Below are 20,996 nucleotides of genomic sequence, written 5' to 3'. Positions count from 1 at the left end.
CTTACCCGGGCAAGAGGTAGCCCCTCACGGGTTCTCCTGGCTGACACCCCGGCCTGTGCCCTGCCTCGACTGAATGCCCCAAGTGAGCCAAGAGTCCCCAGGTTGAATGACCGTGGCAAAGGCGCTCCCAGCCCCCTAAACTAGAAGAGATGATTCACACCCTAAAGATCTTTTTGCTTAGTTTCTGGCCAAGTGAAAGGTTTACTTAGGGACCCTGACCATATTTTAACAGCCCCGAAAAGAGACTGCCTTGTGCCTAGTGTATATGAGTTATGTTGTATTGAATTTTTAGAGTCATTATTAATATGTTTCTTCTTGATGATGCTTATTTTTCTGGTGTATTGTTACACACTCACTGTGGGCGTTTTAGAAGATACAGAAAGCAGAGGGAAGAGGAAATTGACACAGAGAAATATTGTTTCCATTAGGTCACATTTCCTTTCCTTGTTTTCTCTCTGTCTCTTTTGGCTTCTCGCACACGGGCGCGAGTGTGCAGTGGATGCGCTTGGATTTATTTCCCGCCCATCGCAGTCATGCCAGGCTGCGACTCATGCCTAAATTGTGATGGCTGCTATCCTCTCTTGTGGAAGGGGCCTCGACTTCCCAGAGCATGGTTTCCGGGTATTTTTCGGGATCCTTCCTTTCCTTGGCTGTCTTATGCAACCTGGAGGGACGAATCCATTTCTTTTCTTCACCTAGAACTACCAGTGGAAAACCACCCTACTAGGTTAAATTAGGGGACCCCACTGGTCCCCTTTGCCCTGTTGAAGTCTCTGTTGAGAGTAGGGGCCTTGTCTCTGCCGAGTGCTCGGCCCACAGAGCAGATGCTCAGACACCTCGTCTGAACGAACCCAGTGAGTGACTATTGATGACCCGCACTAAATTGAGTTTTGCAGGCAGACTGTATATAGTTATTTATTTCCTGGGGCTGCCCTAACAAAGCACCACGGACTGGAGTTGGGGGGGAGCTTAAACAACAGGAATGTTCTGTCTCCCAGTCTGGAGGCCAGACGCCCCTGATCAAGGTGTTGGCTGTCTGTCTGAGTCCCTCTGAGGCTGTGGGGCAGAATTGGCTCCAGGCCGCTCTCCTGGCTTCTGGTGGCCTTGGGTACATGGATGGCTGTCCCCTCCCTGTGTCTTCACATCAATTGCCTCTGTGTCCTCTTTTCTCTTTCTATAACGACGCAGACATACTGTCTGGGGGCATGCCTTCACTCGCCTTAACTCGATCATCTGCAAAGACTCTTCTCCAAAGGAAGGTTACATTTGCCAGTACTAGGGGTTAGGGCTCCAACATCTTCTGAGGGGGGTGACACCGTTCAACCAACAACAAGTTTTTACCGGGTGCATTGTTTAAGGTTTGGGGGCCATGGCCCGGTTTAGAGCAGGACTGTGACTACATTTGCTGAAATAGGCAAGTAATGTGGAGTGCCTAACGTCCCTTGGCAATCCCTGAGCTCCCCAAATGGGCATAATTGCCTGGTATTTATAAGGAGATGAAGTGGGGTGCCCGGGTGCCTCAGTCTGTTAAACGTCTGCCTTCGGCTCAGGTCCTGATCCTGGAGTCCTGGGATCAAGCCCCGCATCGGGCTCCCTGCTCAGCGGGAAGCCTGCTTCTCCCTCTCCCTCTGCCTCTGCCTCTGCCTGACGCTCCCCCTGCTAGTGCTCTCTCTCTCTCTCTGTCTGTCAAATAAACAAATAAAATCTTGAAAAAAAAAAAAGAATATTTTTTAAAAAAGGAGAAAAAGTATTCAGGGTTTCTGCTGAGACACGATGGGATGCTGCATTTGTATACATGTCCTTTTTGCCTCTCTTTCCCCTCAGCCAAGATTTCAGAGATCGAGGAGGAGCAGGAGGACCCATACCTGAACGACCGCTGCAGAGGTGAGGCCCTGCTACCTCCCAATCCCACTGGGAGTTCGACCTCAGGTTTCGCTCAGGTTCACGTGGGAAGAGCCCTCTGGCTGCGGGTCAGCTCAAGTCTGTCTGCCTTCCCCGCACTCCTGGGCTCCCACCTTCTCTTTCCCTTCGAGCTGGGGCCTGGTGGGCTGATAGGGAGGGGGCCATGTGGGAAGCAGGCATCAGAAGTGCACCCCCCAGACACAGCACCCACCTAAACAGGGGCTCTGCGAAGGGTGAACACCCGGGGAGGGGGGAGCGTTACTCAGCTTTGGGTCCTGGAGCCCCAGAAGGTGCCGTGGACTGTATCCATTTGTCTGGCAAGGGAGACGTTTGCAAATTAAAAGTGAGTGGGGCCTGACAGGTTTGTTTTTCATGTGATAAAACGTTATTTCTCCTTCATGGAACATTCCCACATGTCTAGACTGGCAAGTCTGCTCCAAAGCTCCATTCGGAGGCTTGCCCTGTGGCTGGAGCATTGATGGGGGGCCAGTGTAATCACAAAATGACGTGGTCAGTGCACAGTGCCAGTCCGCACAGGGGCGGGGGTGGGGATGCTGGGGGAGGGCAGAGAGCCCAGAAAACTCCCTGGGGGGGGTGGGAGGGCCTTCCTGGGGAGGATGTAGCTGGTTTGCGAGGGGGTGAGTGTGGGTTAGCCAGGAAAGTACCACTGGACAGAGATTTGGGCAGCAGGAGTGGAGACATGTGGACCCAGACTCGGCGTGGGTGAGTCTGGTGGCCGTGGCATGGGGGAGGGGGGTGGTGGGGGTTAGAGGAAGAGGCTGGGGAAGCAGGCAGAGGCCCACAGGCCCTGGGCAGCAGTCGGAGCTTTGGTAGCATCTTTAGCCGGGAGAGGTTTGTCCCGGTGAGAGTCCCTCTTTGAGCATCACTCAGCGGCCTGCAGGAAGTGTGGTTGGAGTGGGCGGGGGGGGGGGGGGGGGCAGTACCAGGGACAGTCAGGGAGCCAGGTGAGCTGAGGGGGCCCGTGGGGCCTCTGCGGGGCCTGGCCTCCCTCACGGGATGGCCCCCTCCGTGTCTGTGCTGGGCGGCAGCATCCCTGGCTTCTCTGCCCGGCCTCTCCCGGCACCACTACGACCTGCAGGGATGGCCCAGCCTGCCGCCATTTTGTCGGACCAGGGCTGGGACCTGAGGCAGCCGCCCCAAGGTTGTCCGGGGCCAGATCCTGGGGTGGGGGGGTCTCGCGCGGGAAGGGAGTGGTGCTAGGCCGGAGAGGGTGGGCTCTAAACCGGGGAGCCTGCCCTCGTGTATTGTCCGCCCCGAGGGCGCTCGCTCCGGCCTAGTCCAAAGAGAACTGGCCCCCCAAAGGGCCTCTCGTGTGTGTTGGGCTCCTGGCTCACCTTCGCTCTGATCTGCTCTGGTTCCAGGCGGCGGACCCTGCAAGCAGCAGTGCCGAGACACGGGGGAGGAGGTGGTCTGCTCGTGCTTCGTGGGCTACCAGCTGCTGGCCGACAGCGTCTCCTGTGAAGGTAACCGCTGCCGTGCTCCAGCCGCAGCAGGATGGCACGCAGCCGCCCCGGGGGCCTCGGCCTCGCCTTGGCACCGGGCAGGGCCCACCCTGCACACCCCGGGCCCCCTCGGAGGTGAAGAACAGCGTTCCCTGGAGTCTACAGCGCACGGCTCTCCTGCAGGAACGCCCAAATACCGCGTTGGGGAAGAGGGCTGGCTTTGGGGTCTGACCGGGCTCTGAATCCAGGATCTGCTCAGTGGCCCCGGGCACGTCCCTCAGCCTCTCTCGGCCCCTCCTGTCCGAGGCGGGGGAGACGGAGCAAGGTGATCGCCTCTCGCAGGGGCCTTACGGATCACGTGGCTCGGGTTCAGGGCCTGACACTTGCTCCGTGGGTGCTCAAGGAGAGCAGTAGATCTGAAACCGAGCAGGGGAAAGAAACCATTGCTTTTGATTTGGTGGTGGGTGCCCAGGACCCCGACTAGGCACGTGCGTGGGGGACTGGACAGATGGCTGGGGACCAATTGCACCACGCCTTCCGGGACATTCCTTTTGATAAAGGGGGTCCGTGGTTCCTGCTGGTTACTCCTGCTTCGCCTCCATCTCTCCTAGATATCAATGAATGCGTCATGGGCAACCACAACTGCCGGCTTGGAGAGTCCTGTGTCAATACAGTGGGCTCTTTCCGCTGCCAGAGAGACAGTAGCTGTGGGACTGGCTATGAGCTCACGGAGGACAATGACTGCAAAGGTATAACATGCTTCGAGTCTACACACCTCAGCTCCCCGGGACTAGATAGGATTGCTGGTAAAGCAGCACTGGGCTCCCGGGGGTCTGGGCTCCCCGTGACTGCCCAAGGGACACTGGCCGGTTGTGTCTTTGGTAAAGATTTACCTTCTGGACCGTAACGTTGAGTTAATGACAGTGGTGAGTTTGCATTTCTGGAAAGGCTCAGAGCAGGATCATTTCAAAACGAGACCAGAGGTGAATTTCAGGTGCTCACATGTGCTTTCTCCCCGCAACCCCCCCCGCCCCAAATTTTTTCTGTACAACAGCTGCCTTCCATCTGACTCCAGGCTTCCTTGAAGTTCAAAGCATATTCTCTTCCGCTGCATAAAAACATGACATTTTTGGCTGCTGGCCTTTCCCTGCCAAGCCATAGATATGATTTGGCAGATAAGGCTTTGATGAGGATCTATTAGAACATAGTTTTCTTCTGAGGGTTTCCAGCCCTCCAGAATGACAAAACCACTTGTGTGAAAATTTTGGTTGAGTTACGAGGGTAACTCAAAAGCCAGGCACACCCTCGTGACGTCTGACGGCCTTTGGGCAAGCTCACTCCACTCCACCCTCGCTGGGCGGTTTGGACCCTGAGAACCCAGGGGCCCAGCCAGCTGAGTATACACTTTTGAACACTTGACAGCCATGAACTTCAGGGGAAGGGCAGCCAACATGTCTGATCATGACAATCACCATTGTTCATGTTTGGAAGATTATGACGATTTCAGAATGAATAACTTTATAGGGACAGTGTTTATTACCACTAAGATCATTGCTTATTATCTAAACTAAACATGCACTTAGCCTAAAGTGAAGAAAAAAAAAAATCCCACATACTGCCAGGAAAATGCCTGGGATATTTATTATATAACAGAAAGTTTGCCTCATAAGAGCCTTGGGGGAAGAGAAAGAGTTTTCAATCTTTAGCAATATGAGCATTATTGGGCTAGCTAAGGCGCCTTTTTATGTGACCTCTCTATTGGAATGTTTTGGGTTGTAGTCTGAGTAATGAGCATTAAAAAAAAAAAAACTTTCTTGTGATTTTTAAATGTTGTATGATGCTTCTGGCAGGACTCTTGCTAACAATTTCCTTTTTTTATGACGTACCAGATATTGACGAGTGTGAGAGTGGTATTCATAACTGCCTCCCCGATTTTATCTGTCAGAATACTCTGGGATCCTTCCGCTGCAGACCCAAGCTACAGTGCAAGAGCGGTTTTATACAAGATGCTCTAGGCAACTGTATTGGTAAGACACTGTCGCCAGGGCTGGCAGGGTCCCCCGGGTGGGGCCGATGCCCCAGTGCCGGGCCACGTCTCTGCGACGTGAGGAGCCGCCGAGCAGAGGTCGGCAGGCACATCCTATAAAGGGACGGGGAGCAAACGCTGAGGCCTCGTGGGCCGTGCGGTCTCTGTTGTGGCTACTTAGCTCTGTCGTTGAAGCTGGAAGGCAGCCACAACAACGTGGATGAATGGGCGGTGTTGTGTCCCCATAAAACTTTATTTACAAAAACGGGTACAGGCAGGGGTTGGCCCCGGGGCCAGAGTTGAGCAACCCCCGGGTTTAGACGAAACCCCCGGTTTGGCTTCAATTTTGGAGTCAGAGACACCTGGTTTAGAACTCAATGACTTAGGGTAATTGACTTCCTTCCTCTGACCCTCAATTTCTTCCTCTATAAAATGGGAAGAATCGTAATATCTGCCTTAGAGGCTTGAGGCAAGGATCGAAGAAGAGGATTGTGAAGAGTCTGGTGTACTAAAGATTTGTTTTAAGAGATACTCTGTGTTAGTAGTCAGTTTCGTAGAGAGAGGAGAGGAGCACGGGAGGTGCAAAGGGCCTGGGGCAGGGGAGTGGGGAGCTAGTGTTTACCGGGCACAGGGAGTTTCAGTTGGGGAAAATTAAAAAGTTGCGTGGTTGGATGGTGGTGATGGTTTCACAACAGCACGAACGTAGTTGATGCCACCTGTCTGTAGACTTAAAAATAGGGAAAACGGCACATTTTCTGTCACATATATCGCACCACAAAACCCCACAAAACTACTCTGTTGCTATCAGAGAAAGAAAATCCCGTGGGAACGTAGTAAACTAGTAAATGCAGGAGGCCTGGCGAGAGGCTCAGGTCGGGGAAGCAGCGTGCGGGAGGGGCAGGGAGCCGAGCGGACCAGTTACCTGCTCTGTACACGGGGGGTGACTCCCCTTTCTCCTGGGCTCACCCCGGCTAACCACCTGGCTCGGTCACTGTGTGCTGTTGGCCTTTGCGTCCAGATCCGCCGGCCTGGCCTTGGCCTCTGCTCAGCAGAAGCTTCTGGGTCCTGCCTTTGAGGGTAGGAAGACTTCTCTCCCGATGAGAGCTGCAGATGCCATCTGTTAGAGCCCACCCTCCCGGGGGACTGCCCCGTTACCCTCTTTGAAAGGTTGACACCTCCGGGAGTGAGGGATGGCGGGTGTCTGTCTGGCTCACCCGCTCTCAGAGAAATCTGTATTGATCTTTGATTTGAAGTGGTAGTTTGGACTGAAAGGTCTCCTAGCCTTTTTTTTTTTTTTTACCACCCTGGGATATTTAAAGACAAATCGAACAGTGACCCTCACTTTGGACAGGGGCCTCCTTGAGCCGTGCCCCAGCCTCCTTCTTTAAAGCTCCCCTGTCATCCCGTGCGGGCCATGTGGGGAGGCTTCGGAGCTGGGGGGCGGGGGAGGGGCTCAGCTTGGCTGGGCTTGGCCCCTCACCAGCTTCCAGCCAGTGCAGGGGACCATGCTGCTGACGGCCCTCCCAGGGCCAGCAGGGAGGAGGGGCCTGCCCGGACTTGCCATGCACTTGGAGGGGGCTCTGCCGAGGAGGCTGGCATCTGTTTGGGATGGAAACCCTGACTCATGGCAAAACCAGCCCCGATTTCCACAAAGGAACATTGGCAAGTCTCAGCGTGGCCCCCTCCTCCCCCTCTATGGGGTGCAGACTGTGCAGGGACAAGGTGTGAGAGTAGCGGGAGGGGACAGTCCCCTCAGTGTCTTCCCCTAGACGCAGGGAGAGCCCGGGTGAGTGGAGCTGAGCCCCAAAGGAGCCCCACCCGCCAGCACCTGGTTATGTGGAGGGTTTGCAAACCAACCATGAGATGCCCCTCATCTCAGCCCTGGGGCGGCCCCCCCTTTTCATGTGCCCACACTCCTTGCAACCAGACTCAGGATTCTTTCTTTAAAATTTTTTTTTAATTTCAGAAGTTTTATACATATATATATATATCTTTATTTACAAAAATGCAAGCCAATCCTGAAGTGCAGAAAGGAAACGCTTCTCTCTTGCTCAGCAGTGTCTGTGTGCCCTTCTGGGCTCCTGCTGTCTGGAGACTCTTTGTTTCTGATATAAATGGAGCCAGACTGAGCTGCAACGTGCTCCCCCCCACCCCACCGCCGACCCCTTCACAGTGTATTTCGACATCATTTTACGTCAGTACCTTTATGTCATCTTTTTAAAAATGACCTCGTCATCCCAAATACTTCTCTACAAGGAGAAAGTGTATCGGGATCCAATGCAAGTTTCAAGGCCGTCTTCCCCTCCCCTGTGTGTGTCCTGGTCCTCGGCTTGCACACCTCCACCGACGGCACCCTCACCCCCTCACCCCCTCCAGAACAGCGTGACCTCATGGGCAGCCAAATGCATCTTCCCAGGATCCCTGGAAGCATTCCTGGTGCCCCACAAGCCTGCCTGTCCCCCTCCGGCCACCAGCAGACAGCCCAGCAGCTGTAGAGCTCTACCCCGGGGTGAGGGGGGAAAGGGAGGATGCACAAGAATGGCCATGCTCTAAGAAAGCAGAGGCCTTTTTCCTTATTATAAGACATAGAATGTTCTAGAACCTTGAGGTTTGGTTGCTGAGGGCCTTGAGAGATCCCATCTTTTTGTTGGTTTTCTTTTCCCTGTTTCTTCTGATTCCCAATTGGTGTGCGCCGTCTTCCCTTCTGCTTTAGTGAGGACAACAGAGAGGACCAGAGCAGGGCTTCCCACACGCTGGCCCACTCTGTCTTGGGACGCTCACAGGTCCGGGGACAGAGTTTGGGAACTGTAGATCTGATTGGCGAGCACAAGGCTTGGAGGGAAGCCATGTTGTTGCTAAACACTGCATTTATTCTTGATGCAGAATTTTTTTCTGTAAAGGGCGAAATACTAAGTACCAGCTTCATGAACTCTAGGGTCTCTGTTGCTGTAGACAACAAGTAAAAGAATGGGCATGGCTGTGTTCCAATAAAGCTTTATTGACAAAAGTAGGCAGTGGGCTGGATTTGGTTGGCAGGCTGGCAGGCTATAGTTTGCCCACCCCCGATTTGAGGGCTGGGAGGCAGGACTCCCTGGTTCTAGAGCTGAGTGGGCCCTAGGCCCAGCTGTGTGCTTGGGAGTTTCCTTGTTTATAAAATGCAGAGACTAATCCCGGCCTAACTTGGAGGCTAGCTGTGGCGGGTGAGGGCAGTGTGGACCTAAACGCTTTTGTCAACTGTTAAGTACTGCATCTGTGCTTAAGGCCGACTCAAGGGGGAGGATGCGGCTGGTCACTGACTGTCCAAGGAGGGTGGGGTGTGGCCGGGAGGGGAGAAGTACAGCCAATCCCTCTTTTTGACTTCAGCTCAGGGGTCTTCTACCATCACTCCCTTCTCTTTGTCCCCTAGATACTTTGTAAGTATCTGAAAAAGGGAATTCTTAAAACCCTCGGTCCCTTTAGAAGTCTCCCCTAGTAAGAAGTTCAGCCTGTGCGGTTTATTGTTGTTGTTGTTTGAGAGAGAGAACGCGAGTGGGGTGCAGGGCAGAGGGAGAGGGAGAGAGAGAATCTTAAGCAGATTCCACGCTCAGCACAGAGCCCGACACGGGGCTCGATCGCATGACCCTGAGATTATGACCTAAGCAGAAATCAAGAGTCCGACACTTAACCAACTGAGCCACCCCCGCGCCCCAGCCTCTGTGATTTTGCACCGAATTGGAGCTAGAGGAGCGAAAGGTTATCCTTGTGCATTTACCGGTTCGCACTCACTAGGCGTGTGAAATTCAGAAGAGACATGGCCATGTGACCATGGGCAGACCTGAGAGCCAGGCAGGCAGCCTCAGATGCCGTACAGGGAGAGACGGGTGGGTTGAAGGTTCAGGGACAGGGAGATGGCCCAGGCAGGTGGTGTTTGAGGTGGCATGTGCTGGCAAGATCTGGGAGCCACTTGGGAGGCTGCTGTGTGGTCCAGGGTGAGGGGGCACCATGGTACCTCTGTGTGGGGTTTTGTAGTGAGGGGGGAAGTAGGGGTTTTCTGGAGACCGGGTTGTTGGGTTTCTGCAGGCCCTCCGTGTTTCACCACATTGTCTCTGTCTTCCCTGCTGCAGATATCAATGAGTGTTTAAGTATCAGTGCCCCATGCCCTGTTGGGCAGACGTGCATCAACACGGAGGGCTCCTACACATGCCAGAAGAACGTGCCCAACTGTGGCCGTGGCTACCATCTCAACGAGGAGGGAACCCGCTGTGTTGGTTGGTATTAAAAAAGAAAACCAACTTTTCTGTCTGCTCCCAGCACACCCCTCCTTTCTCTGAAAGGGGAGAGGAGATCCCCAAAGTGAAGCCGTTTCCACCTGTCCATCCATCTCATTGCTCATCTCCAAGCATAGACCTTTGCCATCGATTGCTTGGACTATTGCAATAGGATGCCAGCCTACCACTGCACCCAGCTTTGTCCCTTTCAGTCTGTCTGGGGTGTCCTGAGCTGAAAGCTCCCTTGTGCCTCCCTGCTCACAATTCCCACTGGTGGGACACAGAGTTCAGGCAGTGACCCCGCTTACAATTCAGTCCTCCTGAGGTTGACCCAACTTCGAAAACCTTATAATTCAGATGAAATAGGTCTTGCTGCTCCCTAAACAAGCCCTACCCTTTCCTCTCTGTGTGGTTTTCTGCTTTTACATCATTTCCTCTGCCCACCTGCTGCTACATTCCTTTGGCTCCAGATCCCTGCTAGCAGGAAGGAGTCTTTCTCCCTGTGACTCCCAGAGCACTTCCCTAGCGTCTCCCCTGGGTCACTGGGCACTTCCTGCCTTCCCTAGGGCCCTTGCTAGCCAGCTGGAGCAGGAGGCCCCTGAGGGCAGGGTCTGCAACCTGGGTCCGCTGTCTCCCCAGTATGGGGCGCAGCACGAGCAGGCACTCTGTGACATCGTGTTGAAGAATAAATAATGTTGCTTTGTCAACATACATTTTAGTTTGCTGCTTTCTTGTCTTCCTCTCTGATATCTTAGGGGAAAAAAAAAAAACCCACACTAAACGTTTTTCAATGCGTCATTCTTTTTTACAAGATGTGGACGAGTGTGCGGCACCCTCTGAGCCCTGTGGGCCGGGGCACCTTTGTGTGAACTCCCCCGGAAGTTTCCGTTGCGAGTGCAAGGCTGGATACTATTTCGACGGCATCAGCAGGACGTGTGTGGGTACGTGGGTGTCCCCACAGGCCTCGGTGGTCCCCTGAGAAAGTCCCGGTACAGCAGCCCCAGAGAGCAGACCCTGAGTCAGGTGACCCCCACCCCGGTTCCACCTGCCACTGCCCTCCCGGGTGTGAGCCAGGCCCCCTGCCTGTACAGCAGGTGCTCTGTTTGACCCAAGGCCGGCAAGGGTTTGGGAGACTACGGCCCGCTCCACAAATGTCCAGAAGCATGAGTGATTTCCCAGAGTCCGTGCGCACCCGCAGGGCTTTGGGGCGGTGTGCACGGATCACGGCAGAAGAACCCGCGGTGGCATGGCCACCTCTCCGCCAGGAACGGGGACAGACCCCCGCTGACTGCCACCTGCCACCCCCAAACCAGGCTGCTTAGGGGAGGCTGACAACTGCCCCGTTCAGCCCCAGAGCCCCGTGTCAGACCCCAGCGGACCCTCCTTCAGGACTCCAGGGTGGAGAACTGGCGGGTGGGCACGTCCCCAGGAGGGCGGCCGTCAGGGAAGGAGCCTGAGACTTGCCCAGCGGACAGGCAGAGGCCGGGTGTGGTCCCGGCTCCCCCGCTGACTCGCTGTGGCTTGGGGACAAGTCGCTTTGCCTCTCTCATCCGAGAGATGGGGTGCAGGCGGTGGGGGATGGAGGTGGCGAGCAGAGGCGGCGTGGGGCGTTGCCCGCTGGGGGACGGACGCTGCCCTGAGCCGGCCCCGTCCGCTCTGTTGCAGACATCAACGAGTGTCGGCGCTACCCCGGGCGCCTGTGCGGCCACAAGTGCGAGAACACGCCGGGCTCCTACTTCTGCAGCTGCACCGTGGGCTTCCGGCTCTCTGCCGACGGCCGGTCGTGCGAAGGTGAGGCGGGGCGGGCAGGGCGGGGCGCTCCAGGACCCCCTGCTGCTGGGGAGAGCCAGCGCTCCACCTGCAGGCCCCCGGGGACGGACTCGAGTTTGTTTCCCCAGCACGTATTAGGTGACGCGCTGGTCGGGGAATCGCCTGCAAAAGGTGGCTTGTCAGGGATGACTGCTCCCCCAGTCCCTCCCGGGCCTTGGAACACCTGGCGGCGTCTGTCCAGGGCCCCGCACGTGGGGATTAATGAGCTGAAGCAGGTGTGTGGGACGCGGCTCAGAGTGCGGGATTTGGAGGCATCCGACCCACCCTGTGTTCCCGTGACCGTGGGGAGTGGCCGATGTCACCTGCCTCCGTGTCCTAACGGGAGGAATGGGGTTGATAGGTCAGATTTTCAAGTAAATTGGAACGACAGGTTTTACTCAGATTTTGCAGTAGCGGAGAGAGACACATGTCAGTGTAAATCCATCTCAGCTCTGCAGAAACAAAAGGCGAGAGGCTTTTGAGATGCTGGGGCATGCTAAGGAGAGGCACCACAGGATGTTAGGTGGGGGTCAGCCTGGACCTGCTAACTGGCTCCTCCCCTCCCGCAGAGACTGGGAGGGGGGCGCCTCCCCTTTTGATGACCACATCTCAAAGGTGTGGTTCCTGCATCCTGGAGAAAGACTCTTGGGTGGCAGAGGATACATCTCAAAGGGACAAGAGAGAGGGTTTACATTTACAAGTTTTCTAAAGTAAATACTTCTAAGAAGAAGGAGGCCAGGGCATGTCATCAGGTGCTGGCTGGAATACTGAGTATCTTCTTTGGGCAGCGCTGAGCTTTCTCAGGCAGGCATTTTAAGGGTCTGAGGCCGTCATCCTAAGCACCCCGTCTTGGGCCAGTAGAAGCCATGCTAAAGTGTGGCCGGTCTCTCCGTCCACCACGTGGGGGTTGGATGGAGTTGTTCATGCTGCGTCTTTCGGTTAGCACGCAGCACCAGCCTCTTCTGGTGATGGACCGAGATGGCGTGAAGGGCATTCAGCACAGGGCTTGGCACATAGTAGGTGCTCAACGGGTATCGCATCTTGTATGGGGATTAGGTCCTGAGGTCAGCAAAGGAAAGAGCTTTGACGGCCCTCAGTGATGCCCTCCCATTGCCCAGCACAGCCTTTGGACCCTCAGCAGAACGATCACAGAAGTCAGCTATGCCCAGATGCACCCAGTATGCACAGTTCTCAAACTGGAGGCTGGACAGTGTGACAAAATCCTGGGCCCTAGGGTCCCCCCAAGAGTTAGGATCTGCCCCCAAGAACCAGACCCAACGCATGTATACTGGCAAGGAAAGCATTCACACATTGGCGGTGGGGGGGTTGTCCCTTGAGCTTGGGTTCAAATCCTAGCTCTGCCATTTTATGGTCTTGAAGAAGTAACTCAGCATTTCTGGGCCCCAGTGTCCTCACCTGCAAAAGTGGGGGGTAGCAGGACCCACCTTATCGGGAGTCATGAGGGTGAAGCACGTGAAGAGCTCATCCCAGTGTCCTGCGTGCGACAAAGTGCCATCTATGGAGACCGCCGGTGTTCTTGCTCCTATCATTCATGGCTTATGCTGTTCCTCATCACTGCTAAGTGACCAGAAAGGAGATATTCACGTCTACATTAGCAGCAACACTGGGGACAGAAAAACAGGGCCTGGCCAGCTTTGCCGTGTCGTTCCACTAAGCTTTTATGAAGGCCCCCTGACAAGGTGTGTGGCGGGAACATGGTTCCCGCCTTCAAGGAGTGTCTCCAGGATGTGACGAGAGCAGAGGTGAGCAGGTGAGCAGGTGGGCAGGTGGCGGCCAGGCTGGGCACGGGGCTACTGCAGGACGAAACACGGGCTGAGAGGCGAATGGACATTCTCAGCTGCTCGCCCCTCCTGCCCTGCTAGGAGTTAGCAGTAAATAAACGTGAGAAGAGGCTTCTGGGCCAGAGGTTGGCAAAGTTGTTTTTTATCCCTAAAAGCCACATAGTAAATACAGTCTGTGTTGTAGCTACTCCCCTCTGCTTCTGTGTTGCAAAAGCAGCGACAGATCGGGGTAAATGAGTGAGCGAGCATAGCTGTGTGCCAATAAAACTTTCTTTACAAAACCAAGAGGTGGGCCGGATGTGTGCTGATCCCTGCTCTCAGTGAAGGGAACCGAGAAGCAGGAGCCCAGGGTTGCCGAGTGGGCTGGTGAGCGCCAAGCATTGGCGTGTTAGGAATATTGGCCTCTCGGCTGTTCACCCAGGCCTCCCTGTCTGCAGAGGGCATCGTCTTGGAGGTGAAACGGGGAGGGCCGTGATCAGATCTCCGTTTGAGGACTAGAACGGACCTGGCGGTAGTCTGATGGGGACCCACTGGGAGGAGCCGAGGCCGGAGGCTTTACTGTCGTCCTGATGAGAGGTCCCCGGCCCCTCGGCCGTGGGGGATGGAGTGGGAGCCGCTGTCCCTCGGGGCGAGCCCAGGCGGGTGCCCAGCCCCCACCACCGCGGGAGCGCTGGCCCTTCCTCTGTGCTCCCTTGAGGGAGGCGCTGTGTCTGCAGCCCGGCCAGGGAGCCCGGGCGGGTGGCTGGCTCCGAGCGCTGACCTCCGGGGACCCTGTCCCTTTCAGACGTGAACGAGTGCAGCAACAGCCCTTGCAGCCAGGAGTGCGCCAACGTGTACGGCTCCTACCAGTGTTACTGCCGGCGAGGCTACCAGCTCAGCGACGTGGACGGCGTCACCTGCGAAGGTGGGGGCGCCCCGCTCGGCTGAGGGGAGAGCCCCTCCTCCCCGCTTCTGCTTAACGCCCTTTCAGGCTGGCGGGGGTGTGGGTTTTTTCTTCCCCCTCCAACTGAGATTTATTTGGATACAAAGAAGCCACTGCGAGTGAGGTTTAGAAAGCAGCAAACATGTGACCGCGAGCATCACGTGTGCCGGGACCTTGAACCGCGCACGTGGCCGGGCTTGGTGGTGGCGACCCAGGGGCGAGGCGGGGGCCCAGGGGCCGCGCACAGGCCTGACCCGAAGCTCTGCCTCTCCTTGGCCGGGGCCGTGCATCCCCTGCCGCCTGAGGGCTGAGCCCAGACCTGCCAGGCTGTCAGAGGACTAAACCGGACGACGACTCGGAAGCGCTTGGTCCGGTGCCCGGCGCACCGCGGGTTCTCCGAGGACAGCTGCTGTTAGGATTCCTGCTCCTTTCCCGGCAGGCGTGTTTTTTATCAGCACATTTGTACTCATTAGCATCAGGATGTACCTGGGGCCTGCAGGTCGCCTGTATAATGTGCTAGTCCCCTCCCTGAGCCCCCAGTCTGCCTCCTCCCCCACATATGCACGCTCCACACCACGAACTCGCTGTGTGACCTTAGGCGAGGCCCTTCCCCTTTCTGGGCCTCAGTTTCCCCTTCTGGCATAATAGTTTCTGAGGCCGCCCCAGCACCGGAGGCTTCCTGTGTCCAAATTACCCCATCCTGGCCCACTGTTGGGAATGCAGCCCGGCCGGGGTCCACACGGGATGCTGAGGGGGGCGCTTTGCCGTCACAGACATTGACGAGTGCGCCCTGCCCACTGGCGGCCACATCTGCTCCTATCGCTGCATCAACATCCCTGGAAGCTTCCAGTGCAGCTGCCCGTCGTCTGGATACAGGCTGGCCCCCAATGGCCGCAACTGCCAAGGTGAGCATTGTGGAACCCCCGGGGGTCGCTCAGGTTGTGCACGGGGCTCTGCGGTGCTGGGGAGCTGAGGCCAGACAGCCCGCAGCTGTGGGGATGCGCTCCCCTGACCCAGGGGCCACACCATAGATGGGGTGCATCTGGGAGGGCGAGGGGAGGCCTCTGCACACGCGCCCTGGTCTCCCGCACGCGGCACACCTGTCTTCAGGGGGTTCTGACCCTCCTGCCAGGCCCTCAACAGCCCCAAGGGGACCAGAACAGGGGATGACAGCCTTTAGAAAGATGCTAGCCAGGGAGGAAATGGGAGCTCAGTGCCCAGAAGACCCCGTTCCACAGCACAGGGCCACTCGCTCCATCTTGCATTCGCCCATTCGACGAACCCTTGATGCGAGCCTGCCAAGAGTTAAGGGCAGAACACTGAGCGGATGGTGGAGGCCTCTGTCCCCGGGTGCTGATGATGACTGCCCGGTCGAGGGGATGGGTGTGTTCTGGTGCGTGACAGCCTACATAGTTATGAGCATAGTCCCCGTAGTTATGAGCACTATGGCTGCGAGGGTCCTTCTGGGGCCGGGGGTCGGCTCCAGCATGGGCTAAATGAGGGGGCCAGCGACACCCATCTGTATTCAGCTCCCATGTCTAAGAACACTCGAGGGGTCATTGTGAGCTCTGGAACTGAGCCATTTGGCAACTGAGAGGGGGTGCTGAGTAGATATTTGTGAATGAAGGACCCTGGAATGGATCCAGGGACGGCCCCAGAAGCTGAATCCCAGAGGTCGGGTCTCTCGGCCCCTTGCTCATGAGTGCCCCCCACAGGACTGTCGACCCAGAGGCTCCAGAGGCCCCGGGTTCTGCACTTGTCAGTTCTGGTCGGGAAGAAGGTGGCTTTGATTAAAGGCAGGCAGGAGCTATATGGCCTTTCCTGGGAGGCACCCACTCAGCTCGCCTGCAGCTCTGGATGGAAGTCACTTTGTTTTCTCCTTTCTGGCGCAAGAGATGACTACCGCAGCCTGGGTGCTCTGCCAGGACCAGCAGAAACACATTCCTGAACCTCGGTCTTTGAGATTGAGAGTGTTGTTTTTGCCACCAAGATCAGGCACCTGGCCCCTCTTCACAGATGCCTCCCAGGCTTGGTGGCGTCCCCCGGACCCCACAGTGTGGCTGCTCCAGAGAGCTGTGGGAAGGGGGACAGTTCCCCGCGTCCAGGGTCCTCTCAGGACCGTGCCCCCGGCATCACCGACCCCGGGCCCCTGGCGCAACCTAGAATTCCTGTAAGCCTGGGTCTCCTCCCCTATACCGTATGGGGCCAGTAGCTTCTGCCATGTCCCTGCCGGGATGTCACAAGCCCCACACGAGGTAAAGGTGTGAGGTAAGGGTGTGCTGACCCAGGCACCAGCCCGCGTGGGTTCAAAGCTCGACTCGGCCGCTTGCAAAACGTGTGACCTTAGGCGAGTCATGGAAGCTCTGTGAGCTCCTCCCTAAAATGAGGATAATAATGGTATTGCCCATGGAAGTGTTAGAAGGGACAGAACTCCCCAAAGCACTTCCAGAGCTGTATTGTCACCCTCATCCCAGGAACTGTGAATAATAAGTACAAACTCTAAAATACCGATATCCCGTAAGTAAGGGAGCTGCGCGGTGGGAGGCCTGGGCTCCCCGGCTGGGGATGGGGGCGGCCTCCGCCTTCACCGGGCTGCCTCGGGGTCTCTCACAGACATCGATGAGTGTGTGACCGGCATCCACAACTGCTCCATCAACGAGACCTGCTTCAACATCCAGGGGGGATTCCGCTGCCTGGCCTTCGAGTGCCCCAAGAACTACCGGCGCTCCGCAGACACGTAAGTCCCTTGGGCCTCCCGCGGTCTGTCTGCGTCGGCCTTCCTGCGGGGCGTGCCTCCCGGCCTGGATGGCCAGTTAACCGACTGTGCCCTCCCACGGAGGGGGGGGTGACCCGGGAAACTGGAGGATCCCTGAGTCTCTAGTCCCCAAACGCCGGGAGAGCGCAGAGAGCCAAGGTAGTGACTTCAAGACGGGCGGGCCTACCCCCCCTCCCCCGGGGGAGCCTGTGTGTGGAGCCAGGCAGAGATCCCAGGCCTCTGGTTTCCGAGGGCAAGACCAGGGCGCGGGGCAGCTTGCTGGGCCTCAGCTTTCTCATCTGCACGATGCAGGTGTCAGGACGTGCTCTGACCCAGATGAAGGTAGTGCTGGTTCTGGGTGAGCTGATGTGATTGCTGGGGCGTCGTCAGTCAGCGACACCCCCCTTCTTAAAAGCCAGATTCCCTTCAGCCCGGTGACAGTGTGGGGCCAGCACAAAAGGTCTGTGTCCCAGACTTGAAGCTATGTGTTCCCATGTCATTGGAAGCTCCTTCCCTCCCAGGCCACCGGGATATGTGCTGGAGCATCCAGAAACCCCCTTCCTCAGGGCGTCGTGAGGACCCTCTGATCTCCCCACCCGCCACCCTGCCCCTGATTTTATTCAGCGAGTTTCATTTGGTGCCCCCGTCAGTAGTCTCAGGAAGAGCTCTCCAGTGGGGCCAGATCTGGGAGCACAGGTGCGTGACCCCTCCCTCCAACCCCTGGAAATGCTCAAAGCCAGCGCACAGCTAGGCGGACTGTGACTCGGCCTTTTGACCTTGAGTCTGCTGCTCCCGCTGGAGGGTCAGGGCCTCGGTCTCCACTTGCTCAGCCTCAGGGGCGGCTGCCCTGGCTTGTGGTTCTGGCCCGGCCTCCGGTTTGCCGAACGCCAGAACGAGAGATGCTCAGATAACCCGTCTCCCCCGCAGCCCTTTGGGCTCTTCCCAGTGTCTGCGTTCATCCTCTGGCCCCCCCACCTCCGTGGGCCCGCTCTGTTCCCCCAGCGCGGGTATGTTCATCCGCCTGGAAACCCAACAGCTCATGTCCTCCTTGCGCCCCTGTGAAGGAAGATCCCCTCCAGAGCTGGGTTTTTGAGTGTGCGGCACTCCAGAGACATCCTGGGTTACTCGGAGGTCCAGAGGGCAGTGAGGACGTTCCTCTGACCGCTAAGAAAGTTCCGTGTCCTCAGTCTGAGGCTGGGATGCCATTGTGTGTTGTGCCTGTTCTCCCAGGCCTTTGTCTGTGTCTGGGTTTGAGGACTCTGGAAGACTGGCTGGCACTGGGCATGGACTTCTCACACCCAGCCATGAAACCCAGAGGGGGCGGCTGCCCTGTGGGGGTCTGCACGCCCCCCAAGCCCGCGGGGCTGACAGGTGGGCGCTGTGTGTCGAGGTCGTGGCTGAAATCAGCAGACCCGGCTCCTTGCTGCATGTTGGCACATGCTGGAGAAAGTCTTTTACTTGTTTGGGGACAGTGGGCAGACCGTGTGCAGGTGCCTGGGCAGACAGGAGGCCCGCAAAGGCCCCCACCCCCTGCACCGTGCCTGCTAGGGGCACATGCCAGAACAGCCGTGGCCACAGAGTATATATATAGCAGGGTTCCCACCTGGCTGGGGTGGGGGCCGGAGGGCTGCCTGGAGTAGGCGATGCTAGAGAGAATGGGGAGGAAGAGCTGAGTTAGGCAGGGAGGGAAGGGGTGGTGGGCAGGACTGGAGTAGAGCTGTGGACAGGGGAGCGAAGGGGTTCCAGCCGTGAAATGGGGTGTTCAGCAGGGAACCTGGACCCGCACTCCATTCACTGGGGTGTTGATGCTCAAGGCTCAGTCTGTCCCCATCCCATGGATTGATCCATCAGCCGGTACCTGGGGCAGATAACGAGGGGGCCCGTCATTTTCTGTGAGTAAGGACAGGAAGTGGGCCCCCACCCACAGTACAGGCAAGAAGGGGAGGATGAGCCTCCAAGCTGCCCCTCCAAGAAGATGCCCAAGATTAACGCATGGTCCTGCTCTCCAGCGCCACCTAGCGGTGGGAGCAGGGGGGTGGGCGGGGAGGAGAAAGGCGCAGGGGGCGGAGTCTGGACCTGACACCCGGTGCACCAGCCCCCGGTGACTGTTCTCAAGCCTCGTGGGGATGCTGTGGCATTCTGGAAAGATGCCAGCTGGAAGTCAGGTTCACTTGGGTTTGCCTCCCCACTCAGTCCATTCCAGGTCCCTTGAGCTTCTTAGAGCCTCCATACTCCAGCTGTGAAGGGGGTGGTGATGTCACCCTGCCAGGTTCCCGTGGGGTGAGCAGTGATTGTGGGGCAGAGCCCCATCATGAATCTCACACTGGGTTCAGCCCTAGTGGGGTGTGGGTAGGCACCCCAAAGGCGTATTTCACTGCCTGTGTAATATGGATGAAGGGAAGGTGGGTGGTGCCCCTGGTGTCCAGGTCCGGGTATGGCCCGAGGGGCTGCGTGGAAAGCGGAAGAACCAGGGCCAGGATTCTAGGCTTCCAGACTCGTTCTCCTGTTCCTCGGGGCTGTGGCCTCAGGTCAGTGTCTTGGCCACCCAGGGACCCTTTCTGCGTCTGCAACACCTGCTTGGCAAGGCCTTGAGGATTAGCGAGGATTAGCAGTAATGAGCTCCAGGCGTCCAGCCCAGTGCCAGCACATAATCCATGCTTAGAAAAAGTCGTGGTGAGGAGAACGATCACTAGACATCCCCGTTTCTCTTCCTTGGGGCACGGCAAATCCGACGCGGAGGTTCCTCGGGGTAACTTTGCCGTTCTTGCTGTGTTGCTTGCTGACCGTGTGGCTGACGGGAGTTGCCCGGCCCTCAGATGGGAGACGAGACGGGGATTCTGGAAGGGCTGGGTGGTTGGGGCCGTCACGGCTACACACTGGAATCCATCTGGTTACAATTTTCTCCTTTGCTGATCCCTGTGGAGAATCACGGGCCGGCCAGGAACCCAGAGTAGGAAGTGGGGGCTGGGGCTGGAATCCCAAGTTGAGTGGCCACAGGAGGGGTCTTATCCAGGTTGCCCCCTCCTAGTGAGGGGAGTTACTCTGGGACCATGGAAGCTCATAGCTTAGTGTGAACCTAGAGACAAGCCTCTGACAAGTTGAAAGCAACACGGGCAGGATGCAGGCCAGAGCTCCAAGCAAGGAGGGGCCGATCTTCTCAGCCCTGCTAACAGCTCAGGCTGGAGTTTGCCATTTTCATGGCTTCTTTTCCTCCTCCTCAAAAATCCTCTTAAAGAATTTATAATCTGACCTTCAGAAAGCAATTTGTAAAACTTAAAAGAGCTGTATTAGGAAAGACCCAGTAGCCAGCATTTCTGAGGTTAACATTTAGGGTGCCTTGAGAGGGAAGATTTAAGGCGTGCATACTCTCTCTCTCTTTCTCTCTCTGGGCCTCAGCCTTCTCTTTCTCTTCACACAGTCTCCTTCTGGGCAGTGTCCCTGGCAGCCAAGGGGCAGTAACTGGAGCATGACCCAGCAGGCTGGGCCACAAACCACAGGGCTGGGCCTCGTGGATCATCCAGGCTGTTAAGATCCTGACCACACGATTCCTTCCGACCCACAAGAGGAATGTCAAAGTGTTCCAGAGCCTGGGATGGGACTGAAAACATCCTCTTTATCCCCTCAGCAGGGCCGACCCCTGAGGCTCATGGTCTTGGCAGCCCCGGTTGGCAGGGCTCTGGACCTGAGGGTGTACCGCGGGTGGACAAGAGGGGGTGGAGTCCTGCCTCAGCCTGTTCCTGGGGCTTCTCTCCAGAATGACAAGAGAATGGAAGTCAGGGAAGTGCTAGCAGGGAAGGCTGTGAGCATGAGACAGCCTGGGGGGTGGCCCGAGTGGCCATGCCTTCCAGAAGAAGGGATTGGGCCTGGAGGACCTTCTTTCTCTGGTGTGTGCCGACTTCCAGTAACTGCATTTTCACAGAAAATAGGGTGTTCTGATCCAGCTTGTTGAACTGAAAAATTAGGGCACGTTGTTCTCTTGTACACGGTGAGATGGAAACCCAAGACGTGCGGTCCCAGGGACCTGGCCGTTCTCTGCGTGACGGCGGCCCCTCCTCAGTCCAGACATCCTG

General features: G+C 56.9%; 1 protein-coding gene across 2 annotated transcripts in view; it reads left to right on the top strand.

Moving 5' to 3' along the window:
• FBLN1 (fibulin 1) overlaps positions 1-20,996 on the top strand; it is an 82,702-nt gene that overhangs the window by 27,409 nt on the left and 34,297 nt on the right. For both annotated transcript variants that reach the window (XM_045872343.3, XM_045872344.3), the window contains exons 5-14: positions 1,825-1,884; positions 3,285-3,386; positions 3,977-4,114; positions 5,255-5,392; positions 9,495-9,638; positions 10,451-10,579; positions 11,304-11,429; positions 14,034-14,153; positions 14,945-15,076; positions 16,785-16,908. In XM_045872343.3, coding sequence (XP_045728299.1) covers positions 1,825-1,884; positions 3,285-3,386; positions 3,977-4,114; positions 5,255-5,392; positions 9,495-9,638; positions 10,451-10,579; positions 11,304-11,429; positions 14,034-14,153; positions 14,945-15,076; positions 16,785-16,908 — 1,213 coding nt within the window. The remainder of the gene's footprint in view (positions 1-1,824; positions 1,885-3,284; positions 3,387-3,976; positions 4,115-5,254; positions 5,393-9,494; positions 9,639-10,450; positions 10,580-11,303; positions 11,430-14,033; positions 14,154-14,944; positions 15,077-16,784; positions 16,909-20,996) is intronic.

The sequence above is a fragment of the Mirounga angustirostris genome, unplaced genomic scaffold (assembly GCF_029215605.1).
Source record: "Mirounga angustirostris isolate CCGP_5_RB_7025 unplaced genomic scaffold, mMirAng1.0.hap1 SCAF_5, whole genome shotgun sequence".
Lineage (NCBI taxonomy): Eukaryota > Metazoa > Chordata > Mammalia > Carnivora > Phocidae > Mirounga > Mirounga angustirostris.
The sequence above is the reverse complement of the archived record's forward strand: the minus strand, read 5'-3'. Positions and strand labels throughout refer to the sequence as shown.